Consider the following 27,320-nt stretch of genomic DNA (forward strand, 5'->3'; position numbering starts at 1 on the left):
AAATCATATTTGCATTAATATAAAGCACATATTTTGTTAAAAAAAATTGATGCTCTCTTATGGAAAGTCTCAAACCTTCACAATATCTGGATAATCCCTTTCCTTAGCAATTTCTAAATATTAAACATAGTTTTCACTTGCATTGCTCACTTGCCAGAATTATCCTTGTTTCTCAAAAAAATGATCTTTGTATTAAGTGAGAACAAGCACCTTGTTATGATAAAATAAACAGGTACAGCCATACACCTGAGACAAGCACAGGCCATCTTCGATGCTAGCATATTATTACCTGCTATTAGCATTGCTGAATACTGATATCTGCACCAAACATAATAGCCTCTCAAATATACACAATTAATAGTATACAGATAGAATAAACCTGGGATAAACTTCAGAACGCTCCTGACATGACAGAGGAAATTCCACAGATTACAGACTACTTATTGTAAATTAGTAAAGTCTCAGGAAGCTAGTAAAAACACTGATTAAAGAATTGTTTCTCCTCTTCAAGTTTTTTTTTCCCCAGGATCATAAAATTGGTTTAATAATAGTTTTTATTTAAAATATATAATCAACTGTTAATTATATATGTAACCTGTAACAATAAGCAGATAGGTAAATAACTACTTGCCAAATTACTGTCATTAATCTTATATTGTAATTTAAAAACTAATTATACTGGGTGTCTGTTAAATGTAAATAATGTATTTTAATTAGGAAATCAAAATACTTCTGTAGAGGAGAGTCATAAAGGTCAATGAGGATGGTTTTACACCATACTCCTGTAACTTCAGTGAAGCAACTTGTGTACTGTTAAAGCCTAATTTATACAGCTATAACTGTGCTTATAGCTAGGAAGACAAATAACACAAAATCCCGTTACCAGTATTCATATTAAATAATCAGTAAAAATAACAGCTAAGACATAACAATAACCTAAATACTAGGGATGTAACCAAGGTGTTCTCTAAGACTAATCAGGCTTCACTGACCCACGCTGTTCATAGCCAAGAAAACTACATTTAGAGAAAAAGAAAAAGGTCACTATTCACAAGCCCAAGTAAGCAACTTCCCCTGCTGTTGAAAACACTTACAAAAATGACAGCATTAATTTTAGCTCCTTGGAAGGTTGGTAGGGTGTATATGTGTTGGGCAGGGGTGAGGGGATTGTGTTTTGCAGAGTACTGTATAACAATAAATCACTTAGACCTACAATTGACACAGTCTGAAAGACATTTTTGTAGCATTCAAAAGTTTGCTGAAAAAGTCAGTTAAATTCTGGGTTTTCAGTGTTTGGTGCATTCAGCTCTGTTTGGACTTTGTTTTACTTGTAAAAATTTATGCAGAATTAATTAAATGGCCCTATATACAGTGCATCTGGAAAGTATTCACAACGCATCACTTTTTCCACATTTTGTTATGTTTACAGTCTTATTCCAAAATGGATTAATTTCATTTTTTTCCTCAGAATTCTACACACAACACCCCATAATGACAACGTGAAAAAAGTTTACTTGAGGTTTTTGCAAATTTGTTAAAAATAAAAAAACTGAGAAATCACATGTACATAAGTATTCACAGCCTTTGCTCAATACTTTGTCGATGCACCTTTGGCAGCAATTACAGCCTCAAGTCTTTTTGAATATGGTGCCACAAGCTTGGCACACCTATCCTTGGCCAGTTTCGCCCATTCCTCTTTGCAGCACTTCTCAAGCTCCATCAGGTTGGATGGGAAGCGTCGGTGCACAGTTATTTTAAGATCTCTCCAGAGATGTTCAATCGGATTCAAGTCTGGGCTCTGGCTGGGCCACTCAAGGACATTCACAGAGTTGTCCTGAAGCCACTCCTTTGATATCTTGGCTGTGTGCTTAGGGTCGTTGTCCTGCTGAAAGATGAACTGTCGCCCCAGTCTGAGGTCAAGAGCGCTATGGAGCAGGTTTTCATCCAGAATGTCTTTGTACATTGCTGCAGTCATCTTTCCCTTTATCCAGACTAGTCTCTCAGTCCCTGCCGCTGAAAAATATCCCCACAGCATGATGCTGCCACCACCATGCTTCACTGTAGGGATGGTATTGGCCTGGTGATTAGCGGTGCCTGGTTTCCTCCAAACGTGATGCCTGGCATTCACACCAAAGAGTTCAATCTTTGTCTCATCAGACCAGAGAATTTTCATTCTCATGGACGCAGAGTCCTTCAGGTGCCTTTTGGCAAACTCCAGGCGGGCTGCCATGTGCCTATTACTAAGGATTGGCTTCCGTCTGGCCACTCTACCATACAGGCCTGATTGGTGGATTGCTGCAGAGATGGTTGTCCTTCTGGAAGGTTATCCTATCACCACAGAGGACCTCTGGAGCTCTGACAGAGTGACCATCGGGTTCTTGGTCACCTCCCTGACTAAGGCCCTTCTCCCCCGATCGCTCAGTTTAGATGGCCGGCCAGCTCTAGAAAGAGTCCTGGTGGTTTGGAACTTCTTCCACTTACGGATGATGGAGGCCACTGTGCTCATTGGGACCTTCAAAGCAGCAGACATTTTTCTGTAACTTTCCCCAGATTTGTGCCTCAAGACAATCTTGTCTCGGAGGTCTACAGACAATTCCTTTGACTTCATGCTTGATTTGTGCTCTGACATGAACTGTCAACTGTGGGACCTTATATAGACAGGTGTGTGCCTTTCCAAATCATGTCCAATCAACTGAATTTACCACAGGTGGACTCCAATGAAGCTGCAGAAACATCTCAAGGATGATCAGGGGAAACAGGATGCACCTGAGCTCAATTTTGAGCTTCATGGCAAAGGCTGTGAATACTTATGTACATGTGCTTTCTCAATTTTTTTATTTTTAATAAATTTGCAAAAATCTCAAGTAAACTTTTTTCACGTTGTCATTATGGGGTGTTGTGTGTAGAATTCTGAGGAAAAAAATGAATTTAATCCATTTTGGAATAAGGCTGTAACATAACAAAATGTGGAAAGAGTGATGCGCTGTGAATACTTTCCGGATGCACTGTACAATTTGGTGTCATCTCTTCATTAAGATAAGGAAATGTGATGCACATCCTTAACCAATCAGAGATAACATTCATAAATAAAATATGAAATAACCCAGAGAAACCAACAAAGCATTTATAATGTAAACATTTAACACAAAAGGAAAAACCGTTGTCTACTTTTAATGCTTAAAAATAAGCATCTACTGTATTTAGTACAAATCAATCCACTCTTATAGTGCATGGTCACCGCACACAGATCGCCCATTAGCATCACACACACTTTCAGCAGCCATAGGTGGAAATATCTATAATGTAAATTTCCTGAGACAAATGCTTGGGTGATCGCATTATTCCTTCTGCTGGTTGAAATAATATGTCAATATTTTAGAAACCACTAAATTTCACTGTTCAGCCTGTATACATAGGACTCCCAATACAACTCGGAGTCCTGCCACATGCAAAAGTTCGCTGACGACACTGCTATCGTGGGCTGCATTAGGAGTGGGCAAGAGGAGGAGTATAGGGACCTAATCAAGGACTTTGTTAAATGGTGCGACTCAAACCACCTACACCTGAACACCAGCAAAACCAAGGAGCTGGTGGTGGATTTTAGGAGGCCCAGGCCCCTCATGGACCCCGTGATCATCAGAGGTGACTGTGTGCAGAGGGTGCAAACCTATAAATACCTGGGAGTGCAGCTGGATGATAAATTGGATTGGACTGCCAATACTGATGCTCTGTGTAAGAAAGGACAGAGCCGACTATACTTCCTTAGAAGGCTGGCATCCTTCAACATCTGCAATAAGATGCTGCAGATGTTCTATCAGATGTTTGTGGCGAGTGCCCTCTTCTACGCGGTGGTGTGCTGGGGAGGCAACATAAAGAAGGACGCCTCACGCCTGGACAAACTGGTGAGGAAGGCAGGCTCTATTGTAGGCATGGAGCTGGACAGTTTGACATCCATGGCAGAGCGACGGGCGCTGAGCAGGTTCCCGTCAATAATGGAGAATACACTGTATCCACTGAACAGTATCATCTCCAGACAGAGGAGCAGCTTCAGCGACAGACTGCTGTCACTTTCCTGCTCCACTGACAGACTGAGGAGATCGTTCCTCCCCTACACTATGCGACTCTTCAATTCCACCCTGGGGGTAGGTAAACGTTAACATTATACAAAGTTATTGTCTGTCTGTATACCTGCATTGTTATCACTCTTTAATTTATATTGTTCTTTATCAGTATAATGCTGATGGAGTATGTGAATTTCTCCTTGGGATTAATAAAGTATCTATCTATCTATTTATGTTGATGAGCTGAACATACACTGTTAAGCTTAGTAGCACAATCTTGAGAGAGGCAGGGTGATGCATAAAAAGTAATATGTGTTAAGTAGTTCCATTACTTTTTGAAGCAACAAGTAACCTAGCACAATACTTATTTTATTGAAGTTAAAAAATCTGCATTATTATTATCATAGCAACACTGCTCCTTTGCAATGCTCAATTACACAGCCAAGCAGAAAAGAGTGTGATGCATGCAATCCAGTACCAGAAAAATATTAATAAAGTGTCAGTTTGGTTTTAATCCAGCTGTTTGATATAGATATGCCAAAACAGTGTGATTGGGTGAGTGGACAGTGTTCGTACTGCAAATCATTGGCGGCTCAGGTTGAGGATGTAAAAAGAAAATGGATGTTATTTATTTTACCAACACACAAAAGACTAAACAGATTTATAAAAATTTCCAAGAGACACCACTGGGAAAATATTAGAGGCTTCATGCTTGTTTTCGGACATATGGTGTCTGATGACAACATTTAACCCATTTGTGCAGTTTAATGACATTGGAGTATTTTGCCAAAGGAGAACTCCAAAAGATTACTTGTGCAAATAAACACAGACTTTTAAAAAACAGGTTTCTACTTTAACCGTGTTTCTCTCCCAGTCGTGTGTGTGTATATGTAAATACACTCACTGCAATCCACTGGGGAAGAAACTGAAACTTTTTTGATCTTTTTTTAATTTATAAATGAAGTCACTGAACAAAGCAAGTTTCCATGGCAAATGAATGCATGTCACAAGTGAATAAAAAGCTTCAAAAATACCTACATTATCATTTAATGCTTTTGAAAGATGTACCTATAAAAGAAGAACTGCAAATTAAGATTAATAGGCAGAAATTAACAACTGGTAGAAATAATCTTACAAAATATTTGACTTCTCCTCTTCTGGGGTGTCTTTTCGGGTAAGTTGCTTGTAAAAAAAACTGCTGAAAATGTGACTACGCTCAGCAAAATTCTTTGGTGCCTTCTCCAGCATTAAGTACCTGCCATAAGAGTAAAGGACATAACCAGCTATCAACCAGACTAAATTGAAAGGAACATAGTATAAAAAATTAATAGTAATATTAAATGCATATATAGAATCATCTTACCACTTTCAAAATTATTAGCATTCTGACTGTTTAGCTAAGTATCAGTAATTCTTTATCAGGATTACACATTTACATAAATATTATACTCATTTACCAACATAAAGGGAGTTCTAATACCTGTACATCTACCAATTGAGAGGAACCAGTTGAAGTGGTCAGAGGTATACCAGGCACGGTACACATGAGAGGACCCAGGGCACAATAATAATAATCATTTCATCTGCAAGTGATAATGATGGAATATGAAAGAGAGGTCAGTCAGTAAAAGACAATGACCCACTACCTGTACTTAGCTAGAGCTTCCTGCTCAATCTTGCTGTTGTTCTCTTAATAAATTAACTTGTGACAAAACGTAACCTGCGTTTTTATAGAATAATGGCAATACTGGATAAGCTTTCATTAATTTTTTTATTATATGCTCAGAAATTCCCATTTGACATTCACTTGTTGACAATGCTTCTAACTATCTAAATTTGTAGATGTATTTTTGCATTTATAGTCTATGTTTATTTTGCAAACATCAATTACATTTGTTTGTCAAGTGCTTGTGTAAGTACAGAGTTAAAAGTTCTCAAAACAAACACACACAGATTTTAACTGTTATGGTTCATCATTGGAATCATGTGAAAATCAAAACGTGAGTAAACTTCTCAGGACCTTAATATTAAACTCTTAACAAAGAGGTAAAAATTAATCTCAAAAGTAATGAAAACATTTAGATGCACCCTCTTTTTTTGAGAATCTAGAGAGTACAACACACATTATAACTTGTTTAGTAGTGTGCCATATGGAGTTAAGGCTGGCTTCTGTACATGTTAAGAACTGATTACGAATGGGGAGGTTCCCAACATTTACATACAACTACAGCATTAAAGTAGGCATGAGCATCTTTGCAGAGCTTGTCAAATGGATTATAAAGTTAAATCAAGCATTAACTTTTTTTAGTTCATCATGCAAGCCTTAAATCCTCTAAGGTGTTTGTTCTTTAAGGTTGCTCCTCTACAAAACAAATATGTAGTGCTTCATTAAGCAATGAATTTCTTTATTTGTTTTGAAATTAAATTAACATCACTGTATACAGTAATCCCTCCTCCATCGCGGGGGTTGCATTCCAGAGCCACCCGCGAAATAAGAAAATCCACGAAGTAGAAACCATATGTTTATATGGTTATTTTTATATTGTCGTGCTTGGGTCACAGATTTGCGCAGAAACACAGGAGGTTGTAGAGAGACAGGAACGTTATTCAAACACTGCAAACAAACATTTGTCTCTTTTTCAAAAGTTTAAACTGTGCTCCATGACAAGACAGAGATGACAGTTCCGTCTCACAATTAAAAGAATGCAAACATATCTTACTCTTCAAAGGAGTGCGTGTCAGGAGCAGATCATGTCACGGAGATAGAGAGAGACAAAAGCAAACAAATCAATAGGGCTGTTTGGCTTAAGTATGCGAAGCACCGCGGCACAAAGCTGTTGAAGGCGGCAGCTCACACCCCCTCTGTCAGGAGCAGACAAAGAGAGAGAGAGAGAGAGAAATAGAGAGAGAGCGAGTTTGTTTTTCAAGCAAAAATCAATACGTGCCCTTCGAGCTGACATGCAGCTGCACAAAAGATTGCAACGTGAAGATAATCTTTCAGCATTTTTAGACGAGCGTCCGTATCGTCTAGGTGTGCGAACAGCCCCCCTGCTCAATCCCCCTACGTCAGGATCAGAGAAACTCAGCGCAAGAGAGAGAGAGAGAGAGAAAAGTAAGCTGGATAGCTTCTCAGCCATCTGCCAATAGCGTCCCTTGTATGAAATCAACTGGGCAAACCAACTGAGGAAGCATGTACCAGAAATTAAAAGACCCATTGTCCGCAGAAACCCGCGAAGCAGCGAAAAATCCGCGATATATATTTAAATATGCTTACATATAAAATCCGCAATGGAGTGAAGCCGCAAAAGGCGAAGCGCAATATAGCGAGGGATTACTGTACAGTGGAACCTCGGGTCACGACCGTAATTCGTTCCAAAACTCTGGTTGTAACCCGATTTCCCCCATAAGATTGTATGTAAATACAATTAATCCGTTCCAGACCGTTACGAACTGTATGTAAATATATATATTTTTTTATTTTTAAGCACAAAAATAGTTAATTATACCATAGAATACACAGCATAATAGTAAACTAAATGTAAAAACATTGAACACTAAAAAAACCATGAACAGAAAAAAGTAATATTGCAAGAATTCACGCTATAGCCTTACGAACAGCTCGCTGTAAACATTTTTTTTTTTAAATGCGTTTTAAGCACAGGGAAAAACGAACATTTGAAAAATCCGTAATTTTTTATGCTTATAGTTTGTTAATGATTATATATAATCATTAGGCTTGGGCGGTAATACGGTATCCCGCGGGATTTAAAAATAGCAACGGTATCAGTTTCAATACCGTTATACCATCATAAAAACAATGCACTTATATGGGAGACAAGGATTAAATATTAAATATAATTTATTTAATGCCTAAAAATGCGTATGCGTGGTTGTCATCACGTGACAGCGTGGAGGAGAAAGAGAGAGGTGGGGAAAGATGGCGAGTCGCGCACCAAGTGACCTGGTCTCGAAAAAGAACAAAACTTCTGCAGTTTGGCAGTATTTCGGGTTTCGACCAAACGAGAAGGGAGAGGCGGTAAATACGGACGAGGCAATTTGCAAATTGTGCAACAAAAAGGTGACCGCGAGAGATGGAAATACCTCGAACCTAAGGTCGCATACACGAAACCACCATCCACTCACTGCTGCGAGGATGGACCCGAGTTCACTCAGTGCAACAGTTTCAACGCCAGGACCAACAACATCTAGGTCCACCGCCAGTAAGCAGCCGACGATAATGGGGGCCTTCGGGAAAGCAACAAAGTACAAAAGGGACAGTGTCCGTTGGAAAACCTGTACTGATGCAGTGACAAAATACTTGGCGAAGGAAATGGTCTCTTTCCACACAGTGGAAAAAAAGTCCTTTACGGACATGGTAAAGGTCCTAGATGCCCAGTACGAGCTGCCTGGACGGAAATATTTCTCACAAACAGCCGTCCCACATTTATATAGTAAAGTTAGAGACAATGTTCAAGTGCTGCTGTCAGCGGCAGACAGTTATTCCTTAACAACTGACATGTGGTCGTCAGTTAACATGACACCATATATGTCTCTGACTGTCCATACTATTACACCTGACTGGAAACTTGAATCCAAATGCCTCCAAACTACGTATTTTCCTGAGAGTCATACAGTGGACAATCTTGCTGCTGCGCTCAGAGCTGCACTTCAGGAATGGCAACTTGACGAGAAAAAACTTTCAGCCATAACCACTGACAACGCTGCCAACATTCATGCCGCAATCAGGTCCCTGCATTGGCCGTGGCTATACTGCTTCGGTCACAATCTAAACTTGGCTGTCACAAATGGATTGCATGACCAGAGGCAAAAAACCGAGCGCGCCCTCGGACTATGCCGTAATATTGTCGGGGCCTTTTCACACAGCTGGCAACGTAAGCATGAACTCCACAAGAAGCAAGTGGACTTGGGACTCCCAAAACATAGTCTCATAACGGTAAGCATAAAACGTGCAGAGAGTTCCTCAGGGGCAGGGGCTCAAATATAAAAAAGGGGGCATATATATATATTTTATGCTTTGCATCACATAAATAAATTATATTGAAAAGTAGGCTATATTAAAATAGAAAACCATTTTTTAAATTGTAATTTTTTTCCTGTATTTTTTATCAAATAAATGCAGGCTTGATGCGCATAAGGGACTTATTTAGCCTAAAATAAATGTGCATGCAAATTTGACCAAATGGAATAATATACATTAATGGACTTATTTATTTATGCATTCATTCGTTTATTTAGGTCTATTTATTCATTCATTCGTTTATTTATGCCTATTTATTCATTCATTTGTTTATTTAGGCCTATTCATTCATTTAATCGTTTATTCATCATTCATTAATTAATTCATCCATCCATCTGTCGGCAGGATTGCACATCACAAACATTAACACTGTTATCGTTTTTTTCGTGTCTGCCATTTCTATTGGAGGGTGACAATGAGTTAAATTCCAATGGATGTTTTTCAAATGTTGACAAGCAATAAGCAAAAGGTATCACTGAAAACCACAGAAAACAAAAACAGCAAAAAAAAAAACAGTACGAGGAAAGTTCAAAGAAAGGATTTTTTTTTACAATGTTTCTGTTTGGGGATCGTTGTGCAAACGTGCACATCTGAGTTGCGACCACAGATCTAACTGCTTTGTGGACGATTCATTCAATCATTTCAAGGTCACTTCGTTGTAATGAAAGCATCTGCTGAATGTACTTCGTAGTAGCGCGATTTCTATAGACTCGTGTCATATGGGGAAACTGTCGGGACCGTAACAATACTTTGTTGTAATACTCTCTCCTCTCTCTGCGCCGCTGCAAAGCCCCGCCCGCCAAGCGTTCTGAAAAGTCTGAGTGAGTCTCCGTTGCTGGCAGTTCTCTTGCGGCACGGCTGTCAGACGGCTGCGGCCCGGTAGTGGGTGGCGGACCGGTGGTTGGGGACCCCGCCATAGAGGACCGAGTCGGAGCTGAAATAACAGCCTACTGTTTGGAGCCAGTTACTCAAGGAGACGAGGACCCACTTCTCTGGTGGAAAAATGCTGCCGGGCGTTTTCCCCAGATGTCGCGAGTGGCACGAAAGTACCTGTGCGTCTGTGCCACAAGCACACCATCGGAGCGGGTTTTCAGCACCGCAGGTAAAGTTGTCGGTCCACAACGTGCCCTGTTAAAGCCGGACAAAGTAAACATGCTGGTTTTTCTAGCAAAAAATCTTGACTAGATTGATGCCACTTGCCATTTGTTCCTATTCGCACTGTGTTTATTTTTATTTATTTAATTGATTCAGGTATTTTTATTTGGTTTACATTAAAAACAATATTGGAAAGAAGACTGGAAAGAAGTTTTTGTTTAGGACTATTGCTTTGCAATACGTTTTATAATATGGATGATGTTTATGTTAATTCAACTCTGGTTGACTGTTGTGGGTCTATTTGCACTTTTTTATAAGCTGCTCTTCTTTGTTATTAAAAGTTGTTCAGGCGGTGTGATTTAATTTAATTGATTTGTGTGCGCGTCTCCGCGCGAAAACTGTTCTGGATGTTTATGTTAATTTAATTCTGTTTGACTGTTGTATTTGCACTTTTTTATAAACTGCTATTTGTTGCTAATAAAAATTGTTAATATTGTTCTGCATGTTATTTTGTTATTGTTTCAGTATTAGTGTTTGTTATTCAGTTTCTGAATGGTTTAGGCACAAGCCAACAGTTTGGTGACGCTGTCTGAGCCTTACGTCACATTTTTTTTTTTATTATTCACGGTAATACCGTATACCGAGGTAAAATAGGGAGGAGGTTTGACGGTATCAAAATTTGGATACCGCCCAACCTTAATAATCATAGTTTGTTAATGATTATATTTTAGGCATATAGTATTTAGACTATATTGGCAATAGATATCTCAACTTTTTAATCCTAAAACACCGCTGCATGGGGGCTTGTTTTGCTTTGGACGTGTTCTATCTCTAGGTATGTCAGAGGACCGAGACTTTGTGAAGTGGGGTCCAGCCTCACGTGGGGAGGCAAAAGGTGGGGAGGGGAGGGATAAGGGGGGGAGAGAAAGAGAGCAGGCTATATCTAATCTATCCTTTTAATCCTTATAATTATAACTACCAATGTAACAACAGGCTGCATGGCAATAACTCTTGGGGATATAGGAAATTAAGGTTAAAGCTGTCTCACTTCCAGTTAAGACTATAAAATGACATCAAAAACTCAGAATCAATATCTCCATGATGGGACAGTCAACTTTGTGAGCTGGAATGTTAAAGGCCTGAATCACAAATTAAAGAGAAAGAAAGTACTCTCTCACCTAACAGGTTTAAACGCTAAAATTGTATTTTTACAGGAGACCCATTTACTAAGCAAGGATCAGTTCCGTCTGCAAAAGGACTGGACTGGCCAAATGTTCCATTCTAGCTTTACAAAGAAAACTAGAGGGGTGGGAATTCTCATACATAGAACAGTCCCATTTGTAGCATCAGATGTAGAATCTGATCTGGAAGGGAGATATGTGATGGTTATGGGCAACTTATTTAACTGTAAAATGATTTTGATAAATGTTTATGCACCTAATATCAATGATAAGGAATTCATACAAAATGTATATGCATCCATCCCCAATGTGAACACTCATAAAATTATAATGGCCAGGGACTTTAATTGTGTTTTAAATCCACTCTTAGATAGGACTAAGACTAGGGCTTGTGGGGATGACATCTAACACTGCAAAGATAATTACACAGTTTGTAACTGACCACAACTTATCAGACCCCTGGAGGTTTCTAAACCAAAACTCAAGAACATATTCTTTCTACTCACCAGTACATCATTGCTACTCAAGAATAGATTATTTCTTTATAGATAATAATTTCTTGCCTACGATTAAATCTTGCAAGTATGATGCTATTGTTATTTCCGACCATGCACCTCTGATCTTGGAGCTAAAATCACTATGCCCAACACACTCACCTCGTAGATGGCGTCTTAACTCTCTTCTGTTAGCAGACGAGAACTGTACAGAATTTATATCCAAACAGATCAGTTTCTTCCTAGAGACAAATACATCCTCAGAGGTCTCTTCAGGAATACTCTGGAGGCCTTCTTAAGAGGACAGATTATTTCATATCTTTCCCATAGGAATAAATTAGAAACCAAGAAAGTATCAGAACTAAAAAGCAAAATTACTAGAATAGATGAAGAACATGCCACGCTTCCAAGCGAGGCTCTACATAGGAAAAGGCAGGCTCTGCATTCAGAACTCAACCTCTTGACAACTAAAGAAACTGATCAACTAATTTATAAATCCAGACATCATTACTATGAACACAGAGAGAAAACTAATAAGCTTTTAGCTCAACAAATCCACAAGCAAGAAGTTCGCAATGCAACCCCAGTAATCACCAACATGAATGGAGACGAAATCATTGACCATAAAAATATAATGCACACATTTAGAGACTACTATAAATCCTTATATTCTACTGAGTTCAAAGAAGACAACGTGCAATTTAATGCATTTCTGGATACATTACAGTTAACACAAATAGATACTTTTAGTGCAGAGGAACTGGATAAACCTCTGGCGCTATCAGAATTACTAGATGCTATGAAGTCACTTCAAGGCTGGAAAGCAGCAGGCCCTGATGGCTACCCTGCAGAATTTTATAAGAAATTCTCCGCTCAGCTAGCTCCCCTCCTATTAGCAACATTTACAGAAGCTGGAGACAATCAAATTCTACCTCAAACTTTTCGCCAAGCATTAATCACCATCTTCCCTAAACAAAATAAGGACTTATTACAATGTGCATTATACAGACCAATTTCACTTCTGAATAATGATGTTAAGATACTCTCAAAAATTATAGCTAGAAGGATGGAGAAAGTGCTGCCTTCGGTAATATCAGCTTCTTTTATTATTTCAAAACATTCCAATATACATCAATAAATCATTTTTTAAGCAGTTAGATTCAACAATAACCTCATTTATTTAGAACTCAAAACATCCATGTATCAAAAGAGCAATCCTACAAAGACCTAAGGCAGAAGGTGGCATGGCTCTACCTAACTTTCAGTTTTATTACTAGGCAGCAAACATACAAGCTATAAAAACCTGGACACATATAGATGAACATACACAGGCCTGGTCCGTAATAGAAGTAAAATCCTGCAGTACTTCTTTATATTCCCTGCTTTGTGCCCCAATAAATGCAACGTATCGGCAATATACTAATAACCTAATTGTGCTTGACTCACTCAGAATATGGAACCAATGTAGAAAGTATTTTAAGATGGAGAAGCTTTTATTTGTGGCACCTCTGCAAGAGAACCACTTCTTTCAACCCTCACAAACATATGCAGTTTTTAATATCTGAAAAAGATTTGGGATTAAATTGCTCAGAGATCTCTATATAGACAACATCTTTGCATCCTATGAACAATTACATTCCAAATTTAACTTTCCAGCTACACATTTCTTTCACTATCTTCAAATTAGGAAATTTGTTAAACAGAACCTGTCCGATTTTCCTCATCTTGCACCCTCGTCCACGCTGGAAAAAATATTGCTCAATTTCAAGGACTTAAACACCATCTCTGCAATATATAAAATTATTTTACAGTCCCTCCCTTTCAAAGATCCAAGAGGACAATGGGAAGAAGATCTCTTAATCAATATATAAGAAAAGGAGTGGAAAACAGCAATGCAGAGATTTCACTCTAGCTCCATATGCGCAAAGCATACAATTATTCAACTCAAAATTATATATCGAGCACATCTGTTCTGCCTAAAACTGTTCAAAATGTTTCCAGGGCAAGATCCAACCTGCAAATGCTGCAATCAAGTCCCAGCATCACTGGGTCACATGTTTTGGGCCTGCACCAAATTACCATCATTTTGGACCAAAATTTTTAAGTGCCTTTCAGACAGCCTTGGTATCACAATCCCTCCTAACCCATTAACAGCTGTGTTTGGTGTTCTTCCAGATGGGTTTAAAGTGGAGAAGGACAAACAAACTGTGATTGCACTCACTATACTTTTGGCACACAGACTTATTTTGCTAAACTGGAAGAATCCTAACGCTCCTCTTTTAAGTCAGTGGGTAACCGATGTTTCATACTATTTGAAATTGGAAAAAATCAAATATACAGTTAGAGGTTCTGTACAGAATTTTTTTAAAACCTGGCAGGATATAATCAATAAAATTTTCGAATAAGCTCTTAAAGCACAGAGGAAGCAATTATCTCCGCATCTCTTTTTCCTCTCCATTCATCTCTACTGGCCTATTAAACTCATCAATTTAGGTATGTCTACAAGCCTTAAGTTTTACTCTGTTGGCCATGCTCTCTCTCTCAGGTGTGGGGGTCGACTTGTTTTTTTTTTTTTTCAATCCTATTATTTGTAAAAATTGATTGATTTGTATGAATGATTACAATAAAATTAATTAAAAAAAAAAAAAGAAAAATCCATAATTTAATAACCAAGAAAAGTAACATTGCAACAATGCACGCTACGAACCGATCACTGTAAACAGAAGTGGAGGTTAAAATCCAATAGAAAAAAAGTCTTCAGTAAATACAATGAGGTTAAAACAATGTTTGAATCAGTCTCTTTAAAAACAAGCCCGGTGCATTCTTTAACTGCCTTCTCAGCCTTATGCGGCCAGCCGTCTCTTGCTCTCTCTCTCTCTCACTTGCTCGCTGCACAGGGAAGGCACATGGAGAGACTGAACACGTGCGGAAATCATCGGCGTGTACGAACCAGAAGGGAAACTGGCTTGTTCGTCACCTGAGTGTGTGGTCGTGAACACATGCAAAACTTTGGCGAACTTCTGGTCGTAACCCAATTTGTACGTGGTCAGAGACGTTTGTGACCCGAGGTTACACTGTACAAGTTAACCTGATATTCTTCAGTATCTTGTGCACACTGGAAGAGACAGCAGCAAGTTTTTATTTTGGCACCACTTTAGTTTAAGCGCTGCAAAAATACACTTGTATTACTTCATTTACTCTAATGTAACAAGACCTTAACAAAGGCTTCTTTTGGTTTTCATAACACGTATAAAATACCAGTTAATAGGTTATTCCTCAACGTACAGTGTGGCATACTGAAATGATGGTAAAATTACTTGTTAATATGAAGGTTTCACAGGTCTTTTACTAAAAATGCAGTATCAAGAGAAATGTCTCAGCTAAGCCACCTCAGAACTCTCCAAAGTGATGTTTTGTTAGTAGACCAAATTGCAGAGACAAACACTTTACTGATGCTTTGTAAGTGTTATAAAGACCCAAAGAAGTGCATGTTAAGGTCTTGTTACATAGTAGTAAATGATTGATAAATGCATTTTGCAGTACTTAAAATAAAGTGTTACCTTAATTTTTATAATTATTTTATTATATTATTTTATTTATTTTTATTTTATAATTATATTTAAATCATGTGAATGTGAATAAATAAAGTTATGCAATTTTTAAGATAAGTACTATAAGGTTATAGACAAATAAAAAAAAAAAAAAGGTAATGCTGGGGTATTCGGCAATTGTAAAAGGGACGCTTGTTTATTTGTGTGCCATAGTTCCACGAGTGATGGTTATTTCTTATTTGGCCCTAGTATGACCCCAATTCCAAAAAAGTTGGAATGCTGTGTAAAATGTCAATAAAAACACAATACAACGATTTGCAAAACAAACATTTTATTCACAAAAAACATAGAAAACATATCAAATGTTGAAAGTGAGACACTGTACTATTTCACTGAAAATTATGAGATCATTTCGAATTTGATGGCAGCAACACGTCTCAAAAAAGTTGAGACGGGGAACAAAAGGCTGGACAAGTAAGTGGTACTAAAAAGAAACAGCTGGAGGAACATTTTGCAACTAATTAGGTTAATTGGCAACAGGTCAGTAACATGATTGAGTATAAAAAGAGCATCTTTGCGAGGCAGAGTCTCTCAGATGTCAAGATGGGCAGAGGTTCACCAATCTGCAAAAAAACCTTGTCTATAAATTGTTGAATCAATGTAAAATTGCAAAAACTTTCAATATCTCATCATCTACAGTAAATAATATCATCAAAAGATTCAGAGAATGTGGAGAAATCGCAAGGGACAATGCCGAAAAATAAATATTGGTTGCCTGTGATATTCGGGCCCTCAGCCAGCAGCGCATTAAAAACAGACATGATTCGGTCATGGAAATCACTGCGTGGGCTCAAGAACACTTCCAGAAATCATGGTCTGTGAATGCATTTCACTGTACCACCCACAAATGCAGGTTAAAGCCATATGTGATCCAGAAACACCACAGTCTTCTCCGAGTCAAAGCCCATTTTAAATGGACAGAGGCAAAATGGAAAACTATTCTGTTGCCAGACAAGCTGAAATTTGAAATTCTTTTTGGAAAATATGGACGCCACGTCTTCCGGACTAAAGAGGAGAAGGACTATTCGGCTTATTATCAGCACTCAGTTCAAAAGCCTGCGTCACTAATGGTATTGGGGTGCATTAGTGCCTATGGAACTGGCAGCTTGCGCATCTGGAGAGGCACCATCAGTGCTGTAAGGTATATACAGGTTTAAGAGCAACATATGCTTCCATCCAGATGTCTTTTTCACGCAAGGCCTTACATATTAAAGTAAGACAACGCTAAACTGCATACTGCATCTGTTACAATACCATGGCTTCATAGTAGATGAGCCCAGGTGCTGAACTGGCCCGACTGCAGCCCTGACCTTTCACCAATTGAAAACATCTGACACATCATGAAACTAAAAATACGCCAAAAAGGCCCAGGATTGCTAAGCAGCTAGAATCCTATATCAGACAAGAATGAAAAAGCCCAACAACTGGTCTCCTCTGTTCCCAGACATTTACAGATTGTTGTTAATAGAAGAGAGGACACTAGTGGTAAACATGACCCTGTCCCAACTTTTTTGAGATGTCAAAATTTAAAATGACCTTATTCTTTTCTTAAAATGGTTTAAACATTTGATATGTTTTCTATGTTCTATTGTGAATAAAATAAGGGTTTATGAGATTTGCAAATCATTGCATTCTTTTTGTATTTACATTTTACACAGTATTTCCAACTTTTTTGGAACTGGGTTGTACTTGAAACTTTTTTATGCAACAACAAATTAGGTATTCTAACAAAAGGCTTTGTTCTGCTTTACAACAGTTTTTACAACAGGAAGTCTTTACTAAGATTCTACACATAAATTGTGTCATTAAAGTGTTAAAAGCTAGTAGATCAAATTCAAGATGAGTTTCTGGATGTGATGAACATATTTTTGCATTTATTTAATTAAAAAATATATTTTAACTGCTTTGTTAGTCCTCAGCCATAAAAAAATACCTTGCATGTCAAATCCCATCTTGCATAAATTTTCAATATGCATTAAAAGATATTCATCTGATGTATGCAGATTTTGACTGCAATTTGCTGTGTTTTATGTTCTGTTCTGTTTTGAAAACAAATAGTAACCCAATTATATTAGGAGAAACGAAAAGCATATGCATGGATTCTTTGTAACATGGTAATTTCAGAAGTCATAACTGAACAATAATCTCACTTTTAACTTGTGTAACTGTAAAACGTCCTTCAACATCTGCAATAAGATGCTGCAGATGTTCTATCAGACGGTTGTGGTGAGTGCCCTTTTCTACGCAGTGGTGTGCTGGGGAGGCAGCATAAAGAAGAAGGACGCCTCACGCCTGGACAAACTGGTGAGGAAGTCAGGCTCTATTGTAGGCATGGATCTGGACAGTTTGACATCCGTGGCAGAGTGACGGGTGCTCAGCAGGCTCCTATCAATTATGGAGAATCCACTGCATCCACTAAACAGTGTCATCTCCAGATAGAGGAGCAGCTTCAGCGACAGACTGCTGTCACTGTCCTGCTCCACTGACAGACTGAGGAGATCATTCCTCCCCCAAACTATGCGACTCTTCAATTCCACCCGGGGGGGTAAACGTTAACATTATTCAAAATTATTGTCTGTTTTTACCTACATTTTTATTACTCTTTAATTTAATATTGTTTTTTTGTATCAGTATGCTGCTGCCGGAGTATGTGAATTTCCCCTTGGGATTAATTATGTATGTATGTATGTATGTATGTATGTATGTATGTATGTATGTATGTATGTATGTATGTATGTATGTATGTATCTATCTATCTATCTATCTATCTATCTATCTAACAATTGCACTAAAATTTCACACCTTAAGAAAAGTAAACAGTTATTTCAGGTTTTTCCCTTTGTTTCTTTTTTACATGCTAAATCACAGTGTGGTAACATTGTAATTTCTAAAACTATGCAAGTGTGAATGCACTAAAACCACTCATAACATAAAAAGCAGAAATAAGTTATTAAAGATGTCAAGGCTGAAGTTATGCTTTGCAGTAGGCATGCAATTGGTTGCAAATATAGTTTAAAACATCTGACATGCTCTTCTGAAACAAAGTCACATTTGGTCAGTCTCTAACCAATGCTTTCTAAAATATTATATCTGGATATGGAAAAATATGTAAAAAATGCACAATACAATTACTTTAAGTAGAAATCAATGATGACATCATTAAGAAACTGTTCATTATCCAAACACTCAAGGTCTTCAGTAGTAACTGCTATCCCTCCTTTTGCTGGTGGTGGTGGAAATACAATTAACCTGTTAAAAACACAAATCAGTATAGTATTCATTCTCAGAGCTGGCAATGAAAAACCTTTTGGAAATAATACTATAATTCTATAAGAATATACTTATACTTATTTATTGCAATGTGTATACCATTTAGTGTGTGTAAATCATAATACTTATTCATTATAGAGTTGGCCTATACCATCAGAAATTCTGCCAATCACATGATGTGCTTCTTTTTGAAATATGTGTTATATATTGAGATAAAGGAATAATGAAAAAATGATTAATGATTACTTCTAATTAGAGTTGATCGGTGAAATTTATCAAAGCATTTATGGCAGTAAATATGCTGTGTTCACCATTGACCTTGTTCTGGCAAATATTTGAAATCTGCCATGCAGCAGGTCTTGCCAAACATTCTTCTTCCTAGTGATTTGCTCACGTATGTGTGAAGTCTTGACCAGATCTAGGCAGATCTGTAACCCATACTGCAGTATTTTCATATGAGGGGTACACTAGCTGACCATAATGAGAATATTATGAGTACTGCCACTGGATACACAACACTGAACCCTGATAAGCAGAAAACAAACAAGATGTTCCAGCTGCACCCAGAGGCCACACTGCAAGATGCAAACCAATAGGTCAGGTCAGGTCGGGGAGCATGCACACATGACAAAACACCTTGGGATCTTGGTCGGCAACCCCCCCCAGACAGACATGCAGTTCAGTCACACCCTCCAGAAATGACCCTCTATCTGCCACAGCCAGGTGTTACGTGGGCGTTCCTTTGGCCTGGTCCAGCCATTCTGGTCCTCAACAATGAGGATCCCGAGAGCCGGTTCACCTTTGGGGAATCGCGCCACATGGTCCTAGTGCCATAACTGACACTCCCTCACAATGCAGGTAATGTGCTTCATTCAGGACTCCGTGAGCAACCGCTCATTCGACACAAAGTCAAACCAGAAGTACCTAAGGATTCTCTGAAGAAACACAGCACCAAACCACTAGGTAGCCACACAGACAGGATGGCCAGATTACAGCTTTCTAAAAAATACTTAGAAGAGCCTGTAGAAATCTGGAAAAGGGTCTTGTGGAAATACAAGACAAAAATTAACCTGTATCAGAGTGTTGGCAAGAGCAAAATGTGGAGACCAAAATGAACTACACAAGTTTCAAAGCATACCACCTCATCTGGGCATGTATAGCGGCCACAGGTACTGGCACACTTATCTACATTAATAATGTAACTGCTTATGGCAGTGGAGCAATGAATTCTGAGGTGTATAGAAACATCTGCTCAAGTTCCAGTAAATGCCTCCAAACTCTTTAGACAATGCAGTTTTTCAAAGCTAAACAAAAATTTAAAAAACTCATGAATGGCCAAGCCATTCAATTTAAATCCAACTGAGCATGGCTTCCATATGCTGAAATAAAAACGTAAGGCAATAAGGGTAGAAACTGTTACTGAATCTTATGGTGCAAAACCATATGGTCATGTACTGTCTACCAGAAAGGAGATAAATGTCTGTGCAGAACAGATGAGATTTTTTTTAAAATGCAGCATACTTTTGTTCAGTAAGAGACATATTTTTAGCTAACTTCACCAATTCCAAGAGTGTTGTACTAAGGTGTGTTGCAGCCAGGGTGAATGGATTTTACTCCACAGCTATACAAATTGGAGGGTAAAAAAAGAGACTCAAGCTTGAAATATTGAATTTTTAATGAATTCGTAATTACTACCTTGAATCATAACACTAGTATAAGAAAAAGCCTTGGAAAATATCCCTAACACTAAACCTAGAATAAACTGGCAGAATCTCATTAAATAAATATGTTTTCCTTCAATTTAAACTTAAATCAATTTTATATAGATATATTTTCTGCATAATAAAAAATATAATGTAATCTTGAAGTTAGAAAAGCAAAAAACCATACTTCTCTACTAGACCCTTGAACTTGTGCTCCTTCAAATGTAGATTGGGCCTCACAGTAACTGAAATTGAGTATTTGTCCTTCATCTTTCGATGACAAAGTCTGTAATTGCATTTGGGCTCTTCTGATGCTGTCTGGGAGAAATATAAAGTAAAAGTAATTAATTTTGCATTACTACATTTTTCACAGTTTCAACAATATGTTTACAATGGATATTTTACCAATAATCTTTTTATAATCGAAAATTATTTTAGGCAAGACATTTTCTAACCCAGAGACACTGCTCTGTTCATTTACCATTAAAATGTCCATTTATCCATCCTTTGATTAAACTGCTAATCATAGCTTCTCAAACTCATGGTAGCAGGAGGAAGAAACCTATTCCAGTTGCCTTGGCCACAAAACAGGAATGGCTGCATTTAACTTAATATGTATAGAAATACTCTAAAAATTGTTTAAAGGTACATTCATTTGAACAGTATTAATTTTTCCAGCTAATGCGAAATAAAGAGATTATTAATGTTTTGTCTGATTCTTTTATTTAATATGAAAACTAATTCATTTTACATAGACCTTTAAAGCTTTGTTTTGTGACTGTAACTATTTGAACTGTTTTGGGACAATTAAAGAAAGCTGATTAGCTGACATGCAAGTTGGTTCCCTGGGAAAAATATAGAATTTCTCTATTAAATAATGCTTATAGTAGTGCTAGAAGTAATGAATATAGATCAGTATTATAGAACACCATATCATTAACAAAAGAAACATTTAGATGAAGTTCATTCCTTACTATCCCCTGAATCTCAGGGTGATTGCAGACAATGACAGCCTATGGTTCAGCAGCAACAGCAAATAACAATGGTGATGGTCAGCATTTTATATTTGTATGAAAAGAAACCTTTAGGCCGGAATGTTATGGTTTAATACATCAACATAAGTTAGGTCTGTGTGACGCTATAGCCTCACCATGACGCTGATATACAGGTGCTGGTCATAAAATTAGAATATCATGACAAAGTTGATTTATTTCAGTAATTCCATTCAAAAAGTGAAACTTGTATATTAGATTCATTCATTACACACAGACTGATGTATTTCAAATGTTCATTTCTTTTAATGTTGATGATTATAACTGACAACTAATGAAAGTCCCAAATTCAGTATCTCGGAAAATTAGAATATCAATTAAGACCAATGCAAAAAAAGGATTTTTAGAAATGTTGGCCAACTGAAAGGTATGAACATGAAAAGTATGAGCATGTACAGCACTCAATATTTAGTTGGGGCTCCTTTGGCCTGGATTACTGCAATAATGCGGCGTGGCATGGAGTTGATCAGTCTGTGGCACTGCTCAGGTGTTATGAGAGCCCATGTTGCTCTGATAGTGGCCTTCAGCTCTTCTGAATTTTTGGGTCTGGCGTATTGCATCTTCCTCTTCACAATACCCCATAGATTTTCTATGGGGTTAAGGTCAGGCGAGTTTGCTGGCCAATCAAGAACAGGGATACCATGGTCCTTAAACCAGGTACTGGTAGCTTTGGCACTGTGTGCAGGTGCCAGGTCCTGTTGGAAAATGAAATCTGCATCTCCATAAAGTTCGTCAGCAGCAGGAAGCATGAAGTGCTCTAAAACTTCCTGGTAGACGGCTGCGTTGACTTTGAACCTCAGAAATCACAATGAACCAACACCAGCAGATGACATGGCACCCCAAACCATCACTGACTGTGGAAACTTTACACTGGACCTCACGCAACGTGGATTCTGTGCCTCTCCTCTCTTCCTCCAGACTCTGGGACCTTGATTTCCAAAGGAAATGCAAAATTTACTTTCATCAGAAAGCAGCAGTCCAGTCCTTTTTGTCTTTAGCCCAGGTGAGACGCTTCCGACGCTATTTCTTGTTCAAAAGTGGCTTGACACACGGAATGCGACAGCTGAAACCCATGTCTTGCATACGTCTGTGCGTGGTGGTTCTTGAAGCACTGACTCCAGCTGCAGTCCACTCTTTGTGAATGTCCCCCACATTTTTGAATGGGTTTTGTTTCACAATCCTCTCCAGGGTGCGGTTATCCCTATTGCTTGTACACTTTTTTCTACCACATCTTGTCCTTCCCTTCGCCTCTCTATTAATGTGCTTGGACACAGAGCTCTGTGAACAGCCAGCCTCTTTAGCAATGACCTTTTGTGTCTTGCCCTCCTTGTGCAAGGTGTCAATGGTCGTCTTTTGGACAACTGTCAAGTCAGCAGTCTTCCCCATGATTGTGTAGCCTACAGAACTAGACTGAGAGACCATTTAAAGGCTTTTGCAGGTGTTTTGAGTTAATTAGCTGATTAGAGTGTGGCACCAGGTGTCTTCAATATTGAACCTTTTCACAATATTCTAATTTTTTTTTCCCGAGATACTGAATTTGGGACTTTCATTAGTTGTCAGTTATAATCATCAACATTAAAAGAAATAAACATTTGAAATACATCAGTCTGTGTGTAATGAATGAATCTAATATACAAGTTTCACTTTTTGAATGGAATTACTGAAATAAATCAACTTTGTCATGATATTCTAATTTTATGACCAGCACCTATATTTATAGTACGGATAGATACGTGTTAAGACTTTCAATAAGTTTTACGTATTAACTACAATGAGCAATGTACTAGCGGGTTTGTAACGAGGTAAAAAAGAGGAACTTTTTTTTTTTTTTTTTTTTTTTACTTTTATAAGATTTTTGGTCTTACCATCAGGTTGTTTGTTAAGTTTTTTTTTTTTTTTTTCAGATGTTTCCCCATATGTTTCAGGGGCAAGACTCGCGCGTAACATACCATTTTTACCGACTGGTGTTTTAAAGGTGGCGCAGACGCTAAACACAGGCACGGGAGCCTGGGAAGGTCAAACGATAGCTATAGGAGAAGACCAAATTGTATTAGTAGTGTACGTGTACCGTAATGTTTAAGTTTGTATATTAGTAACCTCGAGGTTTGGCATAAATGTTTTTGTTGTTGTGTTGTTTATTGTTTTATTAAGTATATGTTGTTGTCGGATATTTTGATTTGTACTCGAAGGGTACGATTTCCCTGGCAGGTCGTAAATGGTATCTCTCTATGATTAGGTAAGCCGATCCTGGCAACCATGGATTCTGGATGTTAAATACATTAAATTGCTACCAGTTTGCTCTGTGACTATTAAAGAAGGGAGCAAATTCTGTATTGCTTCTGCTAAACCTTTCAATGGTACATCATTGTCCAATAAAGAGTCTGATCTCCAGGTGTAGATGAAAGAAGCAAAGCTTTTCTGGATGGATCAGAACTTTTTTAGAAGTGACTTTAAATGTATCTCGAAAATAAACAAAAGACTCAATTACTTGTACTTTTCTGTACTGAAACAGCATGTGTGACGTGGCCCTAATATAATGTAAAAACAATTTAAAAAAAAAAAAAAGTGTCCCATAAGTCATAACTGTTAATGCTAAATGCATTAAAAATTCAGGGATAGTTCTTTAGTATTAGATGTCTTTAATTTCTTAACTAGTTGGTCGACAGTTGCATATTTGTGAATTTAAGGATTGTTGAATGTGAAAACTGTATATTTTTTTAAATTTTTTGCTGTAGAGCATCTACACCACCCTATTAAACTAAACCATATCAGAAGTTTCAAATTTTGATAGGCATTACTAATACTACATAGTCCTTTTTAGCAACTAGGGAACCATCTGAAAGAAGTAAAACTTTATATGAGACATTAAACATGAAGAAAAAAATTTTTGTCTGTATTTCAAATGCATATTGGCCATGTATGAAGCATCTGCCATGAAAAGAATTATACCACTGGAAAGAGCTTCCTACAATAAGTAAATGCACAAAATAAGAAGTTGGTGTCTTGAACCAAACAATATTTACCAATGTGTCAAACATGCTATATTTTACTACTAAAGAAATGCAAAGTACAGAGGCATACTACTTATAATAAAATCACAGACCTGTGTAATATAATTAAAAGAATGGATCAGTGAATTCATATGTATTTTATCTCTAAATAGTCAATGCTTTTGAACTGGCATATTTTGCTAAACCCAATTCTAGAATTTTTAAACATGCTGCAAAGAAACAGCGAGTTTCAACAATTCACAGATGTCCTTTCCACATCATTTGGAAGTTTAAACTACCTGGCCTTTGATGTCTATTGAGCCAACTGTAAGTTTTAGAGGGACCATGTGGAAGCATAAATATTACTTGTATGTCTCGTTTCTCATCTGATGATGCAAGAATGTTTACTATCCTCCACTGTTGCAATTTAATCCATTGCTTTCGGATAATCTCCGCAATGTACCACCATCTGACACCCTGCTAACCCGCAGATGGTTTGGCATGAGTGGAACAAATGGTTGGTTGTCTCTTGTTCCAGGAATGAAGGCTGACCTATACAGTACTAGTTATTTGATAAATTTCATTAACATTTAGCATGGTCTGTCAAGCCCTTCACATTTTCTTTTAATATACTGTACCTACATCCCTTTCACCACCAGATGGCAACTGGGAGGCCCGTAACATGAACGCATTTAATCAAATCTTCATCATTTAGGAATGTACAAAGTAGTAAAGATGCATCATAAATACAGATTCAGTAAAGAATCAGTTTTAATGAATGACTTGTGCACCACAGAAAAAGCATAAAGTTAACTGCAGGGAACAGTTTGTTACATTAGAGCATCTCAGTCCTGTTCTTGTATTGGCTTTACCTTTTCTTAACACACAGTTTTGGATGGAAGCCAATTCATTGTGGGACACGGCTAAGCTGTAAAACACAAATCAACCCTGGATGGGAAGCCAGTCCATCTCCGATCACACACAGGCATTCAAAGGGGGACAGTTTAAAGTAAACAGTCAGATTAACCAGCACCCACACCCGCCTACAATTTCAGTTATGATTACAAGTGCACAGATCGCCAAAGAACTTTCAGCAAACACTGCCCAAAGGCACCCTTGAGGCAGCCCTGCTTGACCAGAAATAGAATGACAAAAGTACTGACTCAGATTGTAACCATAACCCTAATGAAACCAAACAACACTTAAACATTAACTCAGTTAACATTTACTAAAGTATCAGAGAACATTCAAATGAGACTAATTATGCCTAAAATTCCTGCCTTAACAGGCCACGTAGTTAATGTCTTTGGTGCTTCTTTGTGAGTGTTTTGACATAAAACAAATTAAACAATATGTTATTTAGGTATAAATAAATTAAACTATTTGCATTTACAGTGGAACCTCGGGTTGCAAGCATAATTCGTTCCGGAAACGTGCTCGTGGTGAAAGCACTTGTATATCAAAGTGAATTTCCCCATAAGAAATAATGGAAACTCAGATGATTTGTTCCACAACCCAAAACTATTCATATAAAAATGATTAATACAAAATATAAAGTAAAAATACATAGAACAAATTAACCTGCACCTTACCTTTGAAAAGAATCATGGCTGGTGTGAGTGAGTTTCTAAACTCTTGTGGGACTGCACCCAACAGGACGACACGCGGAAGAGCGTTCCAAAGCAATCGCAGTCTTCCAGCGCTCTAGCAGTTCGCCATAAAAGCGAATCTGAAAAGATTGCGGACATGCTATAAGTGCCTGCCGTCGATGGGTGATACAAGGAACAAGGAACATTATAAATGTGCAGGGCTCTGCCTGACAGCTGTGTCTGTGTATAAATAACCGCGCTGTTGCTGTTTCAAGCTGAATAAAGCTGGTGTTGCTAAAGTACTGAGACTCAGCTTCGTGTTTTAGGGTTAAAGATGGGGACTCGCACGTCACAGCATACACACACACACGAGCGCGCGCATGCACACACACACACACGCGCGAGCGGGCGAGCACACACACATACACAGTCACAATGCTAATGCTGTAGTAAACAGTATACGCTCGTACGAATGTTTACTATGAGTGAGGCACGCCGACTCAGACGGAGAATAGGAGACGACTGCCCACAATCCCGCAGCGAGAGAGAGAGAGAAGAACCATCAGCTCAGTTGTGATCACATGACGCTCAGCAGACAAAGCGTATACATGCTACTCGTACTGCAAGACCTCGCTCATTTATCAAGTTAAAATTTATTAAAAATTTTTGCTCATCTTGCAAAACACTCGTAAACCAAGTTACTTGCAAACCGAGGTTCCACTGTACTTTCCTTTCAATATTGATATGGCACATGTGTGAGTTTTGACAGCAATGTGAAAAAGTAAAATTGAGTCTGTACTAGGTTGTTTGTGCATTTTTATTATTACTGTTATTCATAAAGCAGTCTGCTCTGTGAAGTTAAGGATTTGAAGATATTCCACACCTACTCTGTTTTCCATACTTGGCCCAGTTTGTCTAAATTTTATTCCCAATAATGAAGGGTTAGTGGTGGATAGGCTGTGTCAATAATTAAGAATGGCAAAAACAAAGCTTTGTAAATGTTCTAATGTTATAATAAATATATTACTGGTATAGAAGATACTTGAAAAATAAAACTTCTGGTTTTATTGGTGTTTCAATTTATAGGACAGGCTCGTTTAGACAAAACAAATTAGCATCCAATTTATACAAAGAACTGAGATGGACTGGCTCCATGTTCAGGGGTTCATGCCCCATCACTTTTCCTTCGATTAGCAGATTAGGAGAATGGATGGATGGACAGATATACAAAGAAAT

The 27,320-nt window shown here is 37.9% G+C and overlaps 1 protein-coding gene across 2 annotated transcripts in view; it reads right to left on the minus strand.

Moving 5' to 3' along the window:
- The window catches only part of senp7 (SUMO specific peptidase 7), a 223,897-nt gene that overhangs the window by 25,654 nt on the left and 170,923 nt on the right, over window positions 1-27,320 (minus strand). For both annotated transcript variants that reach the window (XM_051926068.1, XM_051926069.1), the window contains 3 exons: window positions 20,641-20,771; window positions 18,613-18,729; window positions 5,197-5,316 (listed from right to left, as the gene is read on the minus strand). In XM_051926068.1, the coding sequence (XP_051782028.1) occupies window positions 5,197-5,316; window positions 18,613-18,729; window positions 20,641-20,771 (368 nt within the window). The remainder of the gene's footprint in view (window positions 1-5,196; window positions 5,317-18,612; window positions 18,730-20,640; window positions 20,772-27,320) is intronic.

Source organism: Erpetoichthys calabaricus, chromosome 4, assembly GCF_900747795.2.
Source record: "Erpetoichthys calabaricus chromosome 4, fErpCal1.3, whole genome shotgun sequence".
In the NCBI taxonomy this organism is placed as follows: domain Eukaryota; kingdom Metazoa; phylum Chordata; class Cladistia; order Polypteriformes; family Polypteridae; genus Erpetoichthys; species Erpetoichthys calabaricus.